We start from the raw sequence: 16,012 nt of genomic DNA on the forward strand, positions 1-16,012 counted from the left end.
TGTAGTTGTACATATAGAGAAATACGGGACTTCCTATACAATATGCGATATGTAGAAACAATTGATTCTCAAGCTTGATCTACTAATGTCTTTGGGCTTGTGAAGAAGAAAATATTAAGACACGATATTTAAACTGATTAACTACCTCAAGAGTTTGTCCACCATGGAACCTTAGCTTGCCTACAGCCCTTCATGAATATATCAAATTGTTTTATCCGCATTAATGGTTAGACCCCACCTACCACAGTAGTTTTTTGATGATTTGGGGGTCAAGCAAGGTGAAAGGCGCAGGGTGCAAGGTGCAAATATATACTCTTCTAATTAATTAACGGGGTATCATATTGAGGTGTGTTTATACCAAAAAAAATTCACTGCATTAGAAGCAGAAACTGGCGACATTTGTAGTGTTATGTCGAATATGGATTTTCAATCCCAATCCAAGGCATTAGGAAAATGTAACAATCAGTGAAAACGTATGTGCACTTGAAGTGTTGATGTCACACACTGCTGATATTGTTTGGATGTCACAACGTGTGCTTCAAGATAAATCTCTGACAGGTATTTAATGCAGGACTAGGCAACAAATAAACACATACTTCTTTTTATGAAAATTGTGTCATACAAACCCCAAGCCACTTACACAATCTGCACACACCAGTCCACCCGAATGTCTACAGTAAAATCAAATTAAACAGGTACTGCAGGGTGATCTTGACAAACGGCGACTATGCTTGTGGTAAGGGGCGACTGACGGGATCGGGTGGTCTGGCTCGCTGACTTCAAACCTCAAAATTAAAACTGTTTGGTTTAAAAATGAAAAAGTTAATTAGATTTGGGGTAATGACTTGGTGTAGTTGACAGCTAATCAGATGGAGCAGAGGTAACTGCCATTCTTCCCATTGATCTCTCCTCACCCGTGCTTGTTGTGTAAGAGGCGACTAACATGGGGCTTGCATAAAAGTCAACTTTTGCATGGAATACATGTTTTTCTGTAGCAGTTGCGTTTTTGTGACTTGATTCCATACATATACTACAATATTGAAAACCAAACTTTACTTGTTTGAAAAATACACTAAAATATTGGTCACAGGAAATTTTGTTGTTGAGTATATTTCCCCATATATCATATGTATTTCAGATGCAATTTAAAGCACATCAGGAAATGTGGAATTATACATTATGATTGAACACATTTAACTGTGTCTTGGGTATATTTGTAGATGCAAGACATATGTAAAATCAAAAATAGTTTCTGAGGGATTCTTTGAGGAAGAACTTAAAATCATACACGTATTCTGATTGGTTTGTCGTACACATGACATTCATTGATAGGGGGGCAGGTTACGGAAAGGGGCGAGTGGTGACGAATGCCCTCGTGACACAGATCCTGGCTTGTGAAACCTTCCTTTGGTTCCTCTTGCACTGACAATCATTCAGCTGAAATACTGTAGCATAAAACAATATTCAGTCACAATAAATGATGGACACACACTTTGCCATCATCAGCGAGCGAGCGAGTATGGTTTTACGCCGCTTTTAGCAATATTCCAGCAATATCACGGCGGGGGACACCAGAAATGGGCTTCACACATTGTACCCATGTCGGGAATCGAACCCGGGTCTTCGGTGTGACGAGCGAACGCTTTAACCACTAGGCTACCCTTTGCCATCATCAAGTATCAAAACCGAAATCACAAAACAAACATGTGACACTCATGCATCATTGGTTTATTCAACATTCTGCAGACTTATAACTACAGAGGTGGCCTATTTCCATGTGTGACACCTGTTTCTGCAATGACAGATAACATATAGTAATATGAAAGCATTGGGTGTTCTTTAACTTCTTTTGAGTAGTATATATAAACAACTTGCTCTTGTTGCAAGATGATTACAAAAATGCCGGTGCGACCTTAAATTTGAACTCACGTTGTGGTAGACCATCATGTTATCCTCACACATCACACAAATCAACATTCATGCACAATCTGACACTGTTGGTACTAGTTGTTAATGTTAACAGATAAGGATTGTTTCAAGTTCTGTGAGAGCAAACCTCAGGGACCTCAAGACCTCTTATATTTTCAAACACTGGCCTCACAAGAATCATCGTTTGGATATCAATGGATGGTTAAATGAAGCTTCCAGAATATTGCACTGACAATTTCAGATGAACACAGCAATGACTGATAGTTTGTTTGCTTGCTTGTTGTTTAATGCCGCACTCAGCAATATTCAAGTTATATGATGGTGGTCTGATAAAAACTGAGTCTGGACCAGACAATCCAGTGATTGATAACATGAGCATCATTTCACGCAATTAGGATACAATGACATGCATCAACCAAGTCAGCGAGCCTGACCACCTGATCCCGTTAGTCGCCTCTTACAGCAAGCATGGGTTGCTGAAGACCTATTCTACCCCGGATCGTCACGGGTCACACAGCAACAAAGCATCTCAGAGTCAGTCATGGGGTCCTGTCCCTGTATCAAACAGTGCAGTGTAATCCAGAGCTATGTCCAGGATGTTGTAGCAGGTGTCAGGTTGCGGATGTATCTGTCTTGTAGCACTGCCCGAGGGTGGACACATTGTCCAGTGTTTCCCGGTACTCATCTTCCTCCAGTCCCGCCTCCAGGTAGTGATGGTGCTTCCTGATGTTGAACCGAGCCGCCTCGCTGAGGAGACTACTGGTCAGGTCGTACACACTGTCATTAGACTGAAGCGACGTCATTACAGGAACTGACTCCACGCCTGAAACAAAATTCGTAAAGTAACTGCATGTATGTTTCTCTTGAGTGAAAATTAAACGGTGCATTGTCCTTGTTTCAGCCAAGACACAGACCAAGAAAAGTTGTCAATACATTAATGTTCAAACGCAATCTATCAAACATATTTTAGCAATCGTGAAAACTACATTTCCTAAATAGCTACAAGAATAAGTCATGAAATTGTTGTCAATACATTAATGTTCCAAAGCAATCTCTCAAAACTATTTTAGCATAGCTACAGTATAATAATCAATCATGAAAACTATTTTTCTAAATTATTCAACAATTTGATCTCCAGTAATTGCCATGAAACACGAAATAGAGAAGCTCAACATAATACCTTTGCTGTTTTAAAATGAGATCACACAATTACATCGTATTTGAATTTGAAAAATTAGCAAGGGCACTTGAATAGTCTGAAGAACAATGCCCTTGATATCAACCTAAAAGATTCATGTCTTGATATTCTAAAAGAAGCTATCTGTTAATAAGAGAAGAAAACTCTTGTAGCTACCTTGGTATGATGGACGGTCGGTATCACCGATGTAGCCATTGTTGGACACTTTGCTGGAGAAAACGTGTGGGTAAGGGGAGACAACTTTACAAGCATCTCGCATTGTACAGCCAGCACTGAAATATGAGAGACATGTGACTGTATCAGTTTCAGCATGGATATCAAAACAACAAGGCACAGGGGTATATATATTAATTATTATATCACATAATTAGATCTTGTGGCTCACTAAAGAAGGTTATATCTCCTAAAGGTTTCAGTGAAAAGAACAACAAGGTCTGATTTGGAATGTGAATGGGAGTTTCAAACAAAGGGAGACAACTTTGTGTGACTTACTTTAGGGTTCGTGGATAGGTCTCTGTCAGGTACAGGTGGAGAATCTCACTGAGAGAAGAACAGCCTGTCAGTATTCCTGGGATGTTAGGTGTCGGCTCAGATCTGAAAACACAAACAATATGTAAGTTTAACTTCATAAAAATGTTTTTGCATTTATGCTTCTATAAAGAGAAAAATGAAAAAGCCATGCCCACTTACAGACTATTGGTCCCTGATTGGCTGATGCTAGAATGGAGTGAAATGTCTTGCATTATTGCTTTATTGTTGTGTACAGTTCTTTCATGTTAATGGTTAAATGAGGAGCCTGTGAAATTATTTTGGTCTTTACAAAAATTTACTTCAAAATCTATTTTGTGTTCACACACAGTGTGCACACCGTTTTTTTTACATATTCCCTCCATAAACGCAAACAATTCTTTATTCAATTCCTAAACAAACAGGCATTATTTAAAGCTTGACATAAAAATTTCATTTATTTAAAGGTTGAAATCAGCATGAAATAATCATGTTACATGTTTGTTACATGTCTGTGTTACATGCCTGTTTTAGATGCCTGCATTATATGCCTGTGTTAAATCGCTGAGTGACATGGCCATGTTAAATGCCTGCTTTACATGGTTGTGTTTAATGCCTGCTTTACATGGTTGTGTTTAATGCCTGTGTTACATGCCTGCTTTACATGGTTGTGTTTAATGCCTGTGTTACATGTCTGTGTTACATGCCTGTGTTACATGCCTTCATTACATGCCTGTGTTAAATGGCTGAGTGACATGGCAGTGTTACATGCCTGAGTTACATGTCTGTGTTAAATGCCTGTGTTACATGCCTTCGTTATATGGTTGTGTTTAATGCCTGTGTAACATGCCTGCGTTACATGCCTGTGTTGAATGCCTTCGTTACATGCCTTCATTACATGTCTGTGTTAAATGGCTGAGTGACATGGCTGTGTTACATGCCTGAGTTACATGTCTGTGTTAAATGCCTGTGTTACATGCCTTCGTTACATGGTTGTGTTTAATGCCTGTGTAACATGCCTGCGTTACATGCCTGTGTTAAATGCCTTCGTTACATGGCTGTGTTAAATTCCTGTGTTACATGCCTTCATTACATGGCTGTGTTTAATGCCTGCGTTAAATGCCTCTGTTAAATGCCTGTTTTAGATGCCTGCATTATATGCCTGTGTTACATGACGGTGTTAAATGCCTGTGTTAGATGCCGGTGTGTTACAGGGCACCCTCACCTGGTTATCCTGTGAGCTGGAACCCCCCTGACCACACACGACTGCATGTAGGGGTCAGGGCAGGTGCCCACATGGGGGGTGAGGGAATACCAGGGGGCTTGGTCCTTGTGGGACATCAGACTCTCAACAAATGTCCCCTGGGGGGTGAGTGGGAAGGGGAGGCTCGAGTAGACAGCTGACACCTGTGGGATACAAGGGGGACCCTCAGGCATTCTGTTTAATAACTTGGTTACTTGGCGACACAAGCTTTCACAAATGACAAATGAAGCTAAACTTATTTAAATTGTTTTCTTCACTCTATCAAGTCAATTCAATTTGTTTGTTGTTTAATGCTGCATTCAGGAATGTTCCAGCAATACATCTTACTAAAAGAAGTTAAAGAACACCTGATTCTTTCGTATCAATAAAGTCGGTCATCGCATTCTCGGAGGATACAAACTTTTGACAAAACTGAACACTTTATTTCCAAGATTCAAAACTGAATTTGATTGTCTGTACACATATTCAGATGAAGGCCGATGCATTGGGGAAGTTGACAGTGGCTTGGCTCACACGTACCTTTCTTCCGAGATTGTTAAATGAGCTAGTGATATCGGCCAGCGTGGTGGAGTACCCGTCTTGCCGGTATGGGAGGGACATTGTGTCCAGACACGCTGCCAGGATACCACTGGTGTGGTAGTCTAGTTGTCCCTGTCATTGAAAATACAAATACAAATGTATCAATACAATATATCCCCCAAATGTTCAAAGATTGAGTGTAATAACTTTTCCCATATTTAATTCTACGAATGAAAACATGATCATCGGCCCGCATGAGTGGGGCACCATGACAATAATCAGCCATATCACACACCTCTGGGGCACAATGACACAATCAGTCATGTGACACCAGTGGGACACAATGACACACAGTGGGGCACAATGACACGATCAGCCATGTCACACACCACTGGGTCACAATGACACGATCAGCCATGTCACACACCACTGGGGCACAATGACATGATCAGCCATGTCAGACACCCCTGGGGCACAATGACACGATCAGCCATGTCTCACACCACTGGGGCACAATGACATGATCAGCCATGTCACACACCACTGGGGCACAATGACATGATCAGCCATGTCACACACCACTGGGGCACAATGACATGATCAGCCATGTCACACACCACTGGGGCACAATGACATGATCAGCCTTGTCACACACCACTGGGGCACAATGACACGATCAGCCATGTCACACACCACTGGGGCACAATGACACGATCAGCCATGTCACACACCACTGGGGCACAATGACATGATCAGCCATGTCACACACCACTGGGGCACAATGACACGATCAGCCATGTCTCACACCACTGGGGCACAATGACACGATCAGCCATGTCACACACCACTGGGGCACAATGACATGATCAGCCATGTCACACACCACTGGGGCACAATGACATGATCAGCCATGTCACACACCACTTGGGCACAATGACATGATCAGCCATGTCACACACCACTGGGGCACAATGACACGATCAGCCATGTCACACACCACTGGGGCACAATGACACGATCAGCCATGTCACACACCACTGGGGCACAATGACATGATCAGCCATGTCACACACCACTGGGGCACAATGACACGATCAGCCATGTCACACACCACTGGGGCACAATGACACGATCAGCCATGTCACACACCACTGGGGCACAATGACACGATCAGCCATGTCACACACCACTGGGGCACAATGACACGATCAGCCATGTCACACACCACTGGGGCACAATGACACGATCAGCCATGTCACACACCACTGGGGCACAATGACATGATCAGCCATGTCACACACCACTGGGGCACAATGACACGATCAGCCATGTCACACACCACTGGGGCACAATGACACTCAGTGGGGCACAATGACACATACAGTCTCAGATTCTCACATCCATGTCCCCATTCCAAGCAGGATGTACTGGGACCTGTTCTGACGTGGAATCTCCACAGAGAGACCAGCAGGAGGTACCAGGGACCTGTTCTGACCTGGACTCCCAACAGGGAGACCAGCAGGAAGTACTTGGGTCCTGTTCTGACCTGGACTCCCAACAGGGAGACCAGCAGGAGGTACAAGGGACCTGTTCTGACCTGGAATCTCCACAGGGAGACCAGCAGGAGGTACCAGGGACCTGTTCTGACCTGGAAACTCCACAGGGAGACCAGCAGGAGGTACCAGGGACCTGTTCTGACCTGGAATCTCCACAGGGAGACCAGCAGGAGGTACCAGGGACCTGTTCTGACCTTGAATCTCCACAGGGAGACAAGCAGGAGGTACAAGGGACCTGTTCTGACCTGGAATCTCCACAGGGAGACAAGCAGGAGGTACAAGGGACCTGTTCTGACCTGGAATCTCCACAGGGAGACCAGCAGGAGGTAACAGGGACCTGTTCTGACCTGGAATCTCCACAGGGAGACCAGCAGGAGGTACCAGGGACCTGTTCTGACCTGGAATCTCCACAGGGAGACCAGCAGGAGGTACCAGGGACCTGTTCTGACCTGGAAACTCCACAGGGAGACCAGCAGGAGGTACCAGGGACCTGTTCTGACCTGGACTCCCCACAGAGAGACAAGCAGGGGGTACCAGGGACCTGTTCTGACCTGGACTCCCCACAGGGAGACAAGCAGGGGGTACCAGGGACCTGTTCTGACCTGGACTCCCCACAGGGAGAGTCAGGGGGTCCTGGATACCTGTTCTGACCTTGAGGATAACACATCACTATGACTTAATTTTTTATGAAACATATCACAACTGAAAACATATTTTGTACTTTAAAGTTCAAAAATGATGTTTTAGATAAATATTCTGCCCCACAGCTTCCTACCTTGTAGCTGAGATGGGGCAAGTCCCGAGGTGGTCCCATCTTCCTCCACAGAGAGTCAGTCAGGGACATTGGGATAAACAGAGAGCTCAAGTTACCTCCCTTGTCTAGACAGAATGCGCTGTTTATGATTCTGTTGGCACGCTGTCGAACAGTCTGAAACAGAGCATCAGTTTGCTACAAATGTGTTTTCATTTTCATCCTTCATATATACCAAAAGAATCACAAAAGTAGAGTTCTATTTTCTATTGCTCCTTCAAGCATATCCCCTGATCTGTACTGGGAATATTTGACTTTTTCAAAGATATCTAAATGATTTAATCTGAAAAGGGGTTTGTTGTCCATTCGCCTTAGGCACTCCTGTTCAACTTCTATTACGCCAACTTAACACAGACATGTACCGTGAAAACCTGTTATCTGAACGGTACTGTTCCGGTGAGATTGCTTCATTGACCATCATTTCCAGAAGGGATGACGTAGGTTAAGGGCCCATTTTGGACATCTGGAAATCTTAAAGTCTGTGACCCAATGAATTTGTTACCGCATGTCTGCATTTTTTTCATCAAATATCCTAAAAACTTCTGCTTCAGTCAAAGATTTGCTACCTTCAAGTAATAGAAAAAGACTTCAAGAAAACTTCTTCAATCAGCCATTTGAATCTTACCTATCCATGTAGTCCTAAACATACAAGTGTTGAAATGTACAAAATCTAAAGCTCGTTCATATAATCACATATGGTTACTTTAACAATAACTTGTAAACAAATCCTCAATTCCTGAATTATGCACATCTCAAGGGCCCATACCATTCCTTGTCCTTTATATGTGGACCTGTAAGTTTTCAAAAAACCTTCTAAGCAGGAATCACATGGAAGAAAGAGATTTCAAACTAACAGTTGCATGATGTTTATTGGCAAACTCACAGAATCAGGCATGATGGCGGGTGACACTGCACACGTCATCCGAGCCTTGTTGGTGAACTCATCCTCTAAGTACTGGAGGAGGCCAGCCCCGTACCCCCCAAACCCATCACACCAGTCCATCAGCAGGTGGAACCCCTGCAACACACACAACATGCCACCATGTACCTTGAACATACTTTAGGAAACTGCTAGTAGCAATGTGATGGTCATGAAAGCTTTCATTAATTCGCTGGTGATGTGAATTGCTAAACATTCGAGTAAACATTGTGAACAATGACAGAGAAAAACACCATAGAACCACAATAACATAACATCTCAAAACACATGTACCAGATTTGGTGGAGACTAAACAACATCTCTGCCTGCCAGTATATAGAAAGCCGAGTTTGAATGCACTGAACAGATGTAAACATGCCAATATACAGATTCTTCTCACATTAAGAATGAAGGTGACGCAGCACTCAGCAATATTCCAGCAATATGATGGCGGTCTGTAAATAATCGAGTCTGGACCAGACAATCCAGTGACTAATGTCATGAGCATCGATCCACGCAATTGGGATCGATGACATGCATCAACCAAATCAGCGAGCCTGACCACCCGATCCCGTTAGTCGCCTTTTACGACAAGCATAGTCAACTTTTTGCCCCAAGCATTGGGTTGCTGAAGACCTATTCTACCCCGGCATCTTCACAGGTCCATTATACCTATGGACACAGATGGAGCACATGAGTTCAAGCAAGATTACATCTCACTGTGCTGGTACTAATGGCTACAACTAAGAGGATCAAGTGGTCAGACTCACTGACTTGGTTGATGCATGTCATCAATCCCAATCGCATGGATCGATGCTTATGATGTCAATAACTTGATTGTCTGGTCCAGACTTGATTATTTACAGACCGCCGTGATATAGCTGAAATATTGCTGAGTGTGGTGTTAAAGAACAAACAAACTAATGGCTACACACTGCCCCCATTTTGTGTACCTGGAGGTGGTCGCACTCCTCCACAAAGAATCGAATCTGGTCCTCCATGGCGTCCATCGCATCTACATTTTTCAACACACTGGCACCCAGCTGGAACATGTCAAACGGCTGCTCCTCACTGGAACACAGGGCTGTTCATAAACCTCAGGCGATACACAGGTGAAGCAATACACAAATGTGTTTGTCATAAGGGAGCTTTGTCGTGTGAGAAATCCTTGTGTTGCATCATGAGATCTTGTATAATTACTTGGGCTGGGCTTGGGCACTCGGGTCGGGTGGGTACTGAGTAGGACCTGGGTAGCCACAGGATTACCCGGACCCATGGTTAGTCATGTGATACATTGTTTAATAACAATCAGAAGAACACCCCACGGTTAGACAAGTCCCAATGTTTGCATTTCTCTCTGACTTTTATATGATCAAAGATAAAGCTTCAGTCAACTTCAGTGTATGTATGAATGGATTGTTTTATACGTGTATCTAAATAGCTTATGCCAGGGCTTTGGTAAAACAATTCCCAGCGGGACATTTTGTACCCAACTCTTGAGTGAGTGAGTATGGTTTAACGCCGCTTTTGGCAATATTCCAGCAATATCACGGCGGGGGACACCAGAAATGGGCTGCACACATTGTACCCATGTCGGGAATCGAACCCGGGTCTTCGGCGTGACGAGCGAACGCTTTAACCACTAGGCTACCTGACCGCCCCCCCAACTCTTGAGACCCACAGTGGATACCTGGGTAGGGTCAGGTAATAGGGGGTTGGGTACCCGGGTAGTAAATTTGGACTTGTCCAAGCCCTAATCAATACTGCATGATATCATCATATGGCAGTGTAATCTATTGTTAAACAACGATTGTAACTGTATTACATTGTTTCTGTTAAAGTTAATTGCATTGTATTTGGACAATGATTAGTTGTCAGTAATATAGTACTATTTAATGTAAGCAATGGGGAGGAAGTTATTATATTTTTTATATTTATGCTTGAATTATCTGTAAAGTTCAGGAACAGCATGGATGGATGGCAAACATTACAGAGACATGTGGGTTATTCTGTGATGTTCAAGTGCCACAGGACTGGTTTGGCACTGTGTGGAAAGTGCTGGAAATTGGTTGACTCTATAAGTGGAGCAGGCGCTCACATCTCATCTGACATTACATCAAGGCCAGCTTTTGTGTGAATATCACTTATCACCCCAGGTTCCTAGCCTAGGCTGTACATTTCTTTCCATATGTGCACAGTACAAATATTTGGCTGAATCTGTTATGATGTTAAGAGTTTCGCGATGACATCAAAATGATAAGTACCATAATTTAATGCCTTTTGTGTGACATGGCCAGGGATTGAAGCACCCACCTTCCACTCTCCAAGCAGGAAGTCTAGAACTTTGGTACTACACAGTCATATATATATATATACATATATACACAACCATTGCTAAAATAGATGCAAGGTGGCCTATGCAGCATAAATTCACTCACTAACTCCATAGTCCAGTTTGAGACAAGTGGAGTGCCAACATTAGACCCCAGTATTAGTAGGTATCCTGCAGCCACTGTATACACACAGCCTGACCGACACAAGGAGAGTTGGAGTTGACAAGGTTTCATTCCATCACAGACTGACTTGAATTGACTCACTTCTTGTGTATGAAGTCATCCACTATGTGCAGAGACTTGGGATGAAGGTGAACACGCAGGAAGTCGGACCACACGGACACAGTGTCGTCCAGATCGTACAGTTTACGACCAAACACGGCATCTTCTGTTTCAGGCTTCTCTGAGGTAACAATGGATGAAATACAGGAACATCAATGAATGTGGTTACCATGGTTACCGATAGAATACAAATTAGTGTTGTTAAAAATGGATTTTTTTGTTTGTTTCGTTGCTGTTTAATGTTGCACTCAGCAATATTCCAGCTGTATGCGACGGTGGCCTGTAAATAATGGACCCCGACACGGTATTCAAATTCAGAGTCCTTGTTTTATCCCTTTAATGCCGATCACCAGGCAGGATAACAATATTCCAGCTGTATGTTATGGTGGCCTGTAAATATTGGATACCCTACATGGTATAATGTAAATATGGGACCAGACAAGTCAGTGGTTTATATTACGATAGCCTGATCCATACAGTTGTCTCTTGTGCAGGATAGCTGCTCCATAGCAGATAACTCAAGTTCTTTGGTCTTTCTGAAAGCATTACAACTATCAACAAGCATTTCAATCAACTCTTGTCGTCTCAACTCTTAAAGTGAGTGAGTATGGTTTTACGCTGCTTTAAGCTTTCCACCAGGTGACAATAATATATGCTTCACAAATAGTACCAATGAAGGGAATGCAAACCGGGCTATTGGCGTGACAAGCAACCACTTTACCCATTTGGCTACCCTACCGTCTCCCTCAAGTTTGAACAGAACTCTCTCTAATAATGAAACCATATATATTGAAACCCATCCTTCTATAGCTGCTTTGTTCAGTGCCCCCACCTGACAGACAGATTCTCTACGTCTGAATTAGAAAGGAATCAGCAAGTTCAAAGTAGCCCTACCAAGTTTTGGTTTCTTATCAGTGTCTTCAAGTTTGTCCTCTAGGTTTCGATGGACATCTGACACCTGCTCCGCCTGAAACAAAACATCAACAAATGTTCTATCTCAAAGAACCTGTGGTTGTGAAAACACAAACACAAATAAATCATGAATGGCTTCCCCAGAGTCTGTATCTAATTCTTACGAAAAATGGCACAACAACATTGAACTATAAAGTTTAAGTGAGTGAGTGATATGGTTTTACACCGCTTTTAGCAATATTCCAGCAAAATATCACGGCGGGGGACACCAGAAATGGGCTTCACACATTGTACCCATGTCGGGAATCGAACCCGGGTCTTCAGCATGACGAGCGAACGCTTTCACCACTAGGCTACCCGACCGCCCCTGAAGTTAAATGGCTTTGAATTACAAACATGTTTGAAAACATCAAGATTGTGACTCAATGACTTATATTATTAGGACAGCAGAACCTCACTGTTCAACAATTTTATTAAACAATTTCATTTTGTAATCTACTGGTATTATTTAATGAAAGACACCAAAAAGACTTGCTCTACATACACAGGTCCTTTAGCTCAAATGGAAAACTCACTTCAACTGAGGAGCTTAGCTCAACTGGATAACTCACTTCAACTGAGGAGCTTAGCTCAACTGGATAACTCACTTCAACTGAGGAGCTTAGCTCAACTGGATAACTCACTTCAACTGAGGAGCTTAGCTCAACTGGATAACTCGCCATACCTGAGGAGCTTAGCTCAACAGCATAACTCACCTCAAGTGAGGAGCTTAGCTCAACTGGATAACTCACCTCAACTGGGTTACTTACCTCAACACGATCCAAGTCTTCAAGGAATTCATTCTTCTCAACAGGGCTGGACTCATGAAGTGTCACATCACTCTCCCTACAGAAGCATGATTAGAAACATGCTGTTTATCTCCACATAACACTGAATATTCATATAGAAAACAAGTTCAAAACCATTCAATGCTTACTTATCAGATTTCCCTCACATTTTCAATTATGACATATCCATCTTAAACATGTCAAAAGCAAGCAAAGCACAATTAGCACAGCTAGGATGCTACACGTACCATCTACAACTTGTACAAGACACTATGATAATGGAAGGAAAGACGTCACTGTAAACATAATCACAAATAATCATACTGTAACTCAGGGAAAACGAAGATGGTTTGAAATCAACAAAAACCTGGCAAGTCAAATACTTCACCTGCTTCGAGTGAGTGAGTATGGTTTTATGCTGTTTTTAGCAATATTTAAGCAATATCATGATGGGGGTCACCAGAAATGGGCCTCACACATTGTACCCATGTCAGGTATCGAACCTAGGTCTTCGGTGTGACGAGCGAACCCTTTAACCACTAGGCTACCCGACCGCCCCTCACTTGCTTAGAAGCAATCATGTCAACTGAATGCAAGATACCACTAAGACTCACTGTTCATCAGTTTGTGGAGTGCCATGGCAGATGAAGGCCGGTTGTGCAGTATACTGCTAAAAGCACATACAACTTACCACTTCACGTCTTCCTCCTGTCCTGCCTCATACAGAGTTCCCTCCCTTCTCAGTGCATTCAGACTCCCTTTCAGATCAACAGCTATGAGACGAGGTGTGTACGTTACCTCACCCTGGGACAAATACCAAGTTGGTATTAATCAAGAGAGCAAGAGGGGTTGTGGTACAGGATTAGGTAAACTGGGTAAATGTAAAAGTGTTGCCCGAAATGGGGGTGTCAGCAAAATATGATACAGACCTAAGGCCAATCTCTCTTCCCCCCCCACCCCCTATAATAAATTACCAGACCCAGAGCAATATTTTATGAATGCAAAATAAACACTGAAGAAGCCAAAGCACAGGCTGGCATGTACATGGTGGGAGACATATGCCCTAAGCAACAACTGATTAAGTAATATGGCATCTTCCCAACATGGCCAAGGCAAGGGAGTTAACTGACTGTAAAGTCCAGTTTCCACCCTTGCCGAACAAGGCTGGCTATATGGAGTTATTTTTGGGTGAGTGAGTGAGTACGGTTGTACGCCGCTTTAAGCAATATTCCAGCAATATCACGGCAAGAAACACCAGAAATGGGCTTCACACATTGTACCCATGTTGGGAATCGAACCCGGGTCTTCGGCATGACGAGCGAACGCTTTAACCACTGGGCTACCCGACTGCCCTGTTATTTTTGGGCTGGCCTAATGAGTCTATGCATAGTCCAATCAAAAATCAAATAACGAAGTCAACATACATCGCAATTATCGATGAGATAGTCTTGACTTGGTACCGCCATTTTGTTTGAAACAAATGTAAGTGATATGAGAAGTGGAATGTAATTGGTCAATAGGAGTGACATAGGAGTAACATAACTCGTTGTCAGCCACGGGAAATTCCAGTCAGGTATGGCAAGGGCAGACACTGGACTTTTACAGTCAGTTAACGCCCTTGCCTCAGGAAGATTAGATTAGATTCACAGAGCAAGTACAAATATGGTGGCATGGCTTAGGGACAAGATTGCCAGAGTGAGACTTCCTTATGTTTGACATGTTTGTTTGTTTTGTTATACCTACATGCAATGTCTGTCCCTCTCTAAACAGCACATCATGGTTGATTTCCTTGGGCCCTGTGAGAGCCTGAGGCGTGTACACAAAGGATGATTCCTGAAAATGAATGCATTACTTAACAAGATAAAGGCCATATTTCATGCGTTCCTGGTTGCAAAAATTAGGAGAATACAATTTGTAAGGTCCTATTCCTGTTAGCAATGAACTAGAAAAAACTTTTGATGTTTCAGTTTGGTAACATGTCAGTCTCATATCTTGGGTAACCTTGTTCGGCAGCTCCACTCCTGAGAGTTTCATGGGCTTCTGTCCTTCCCCACACTGAAGCACATGTGACTTTGTTCAATACATGCCTCTGTTCACCAATCAGTGAATGGGTATACGGTAGGATGGGATGGAGCCTCATGGGCAGCAAGTGTTGCATACTATCTGGGGAGCTTTGATCGTAATTGAGTGCACACTGATGCATTGACTGGGTTAACAATTAATGGTGTTAGCACTTTGAGCCTGCGTCAACAGATGGCCAATAGCGCATTGCAAATATTCATTTATCTTTCATCTTAAAGCCTAATGCAGTTGTCTTAGCATCGTCTTACCCTGCAATACACGTCAAGGCTGGTCTTAATTTAGCATGTCCAGTGTAGAAAGTACACATAACGACGACCTGTACGAATTAACTTGTAGCATAATATAGCTAGGTTAGCTGTCTACAGGATTATTCATATATCATCAGAGACAGACTATGAAGAGGTGCGATTATAGATTCCGTTAGGGTTAGTTTAGGTTACCCCCAACTCTACAATAAGCCCTTGAATCATTGAATAAAAATCGTGGCGAACATATTCTATAGCTCCTCCTATGAAGACAGTAGACATGGCTTTTAGCTTTCTTACATATTCTTTTCAAGGGACAAGCATCTGTACTGAAATAAAAGTTGAAATCCATACAAGTGTCCTAACTTTTAACTTCAAATTGCAAATGTGACAGTCAGACTAGTACTAGTAGTGTTGTTGTTCATATGAAGTGACAGACAATTACTCTGCTAACACACATATTCACATTCCTTCACCTGAATATTCCACCAATGCGTGCCAACAAAATTTGCATAGTGGCCGATCTGTAATGTAACAATTTCCCGTGTTGACATTTTCAGTACATAACAGGCTAAAGCACGTGCGCATGAGGAAGTTGCATGAGAAATGTTAGACACAGCTTCATTGG

General features: G+C 42.9%; 1 protein-coding gene across 1 annotated transcript; it reads right to left on the reverse strand.

Annotated features, from left to right (window-relative positions):
* Positions 1-1,712: 1,712 nt before the first annotated feature.
* On the reverse strand, positions 1,713-15,990 carry LOC124134199 (protein misato homolog 1-like). Its single transcript, XM_046498915.2, has 14 exons — positions 15,861-15,990; positions 14,801-14,890; positions 13,749-13,861; positions 13,040-13,115; positions 12,213-12,285; positions 11,301-11,439; positions 9,657-9,774; positions 8,668-8,802; positions 7,749-7,901; positions 5,418-5,549; positions 4,860-5,041; positions 3,620-3,721; positions 3,284-3,399; positions 1,713-2,752 (listed from the first exon to the last, which is right to left on the reverse strand). The coding sequence occupies exons 1-14, from the start codon at positions 15,936-15,938 to the stop codon at positions 2,541-2,543; spliced, it is 1,719 nt and encodes a 572-aa protein (XP_046354871.1). The 5' UTR covers positions 15,939-15,990; the 3' UTR covers positions 1,713-2,540.
* Between the last annotated feature and the right edge of the window lie 22 nt (positions 15,991-16,012).

Source organism: Haliotis rufescens, unplaced genomic scaffold, assembly GCF_023055435.1.
Source record: "Haliotis rufescens isolate VD_foot unplaced genomic scaffold, xgHalRufe1.0.p SCAF_1, whole genome shotgun sequence".
NCBI lineage: Eukaryota > Metazoa > Mollusca > Gastropoda > Lepetellida > Haliotidae > Haliotis > Haliotis rufescens.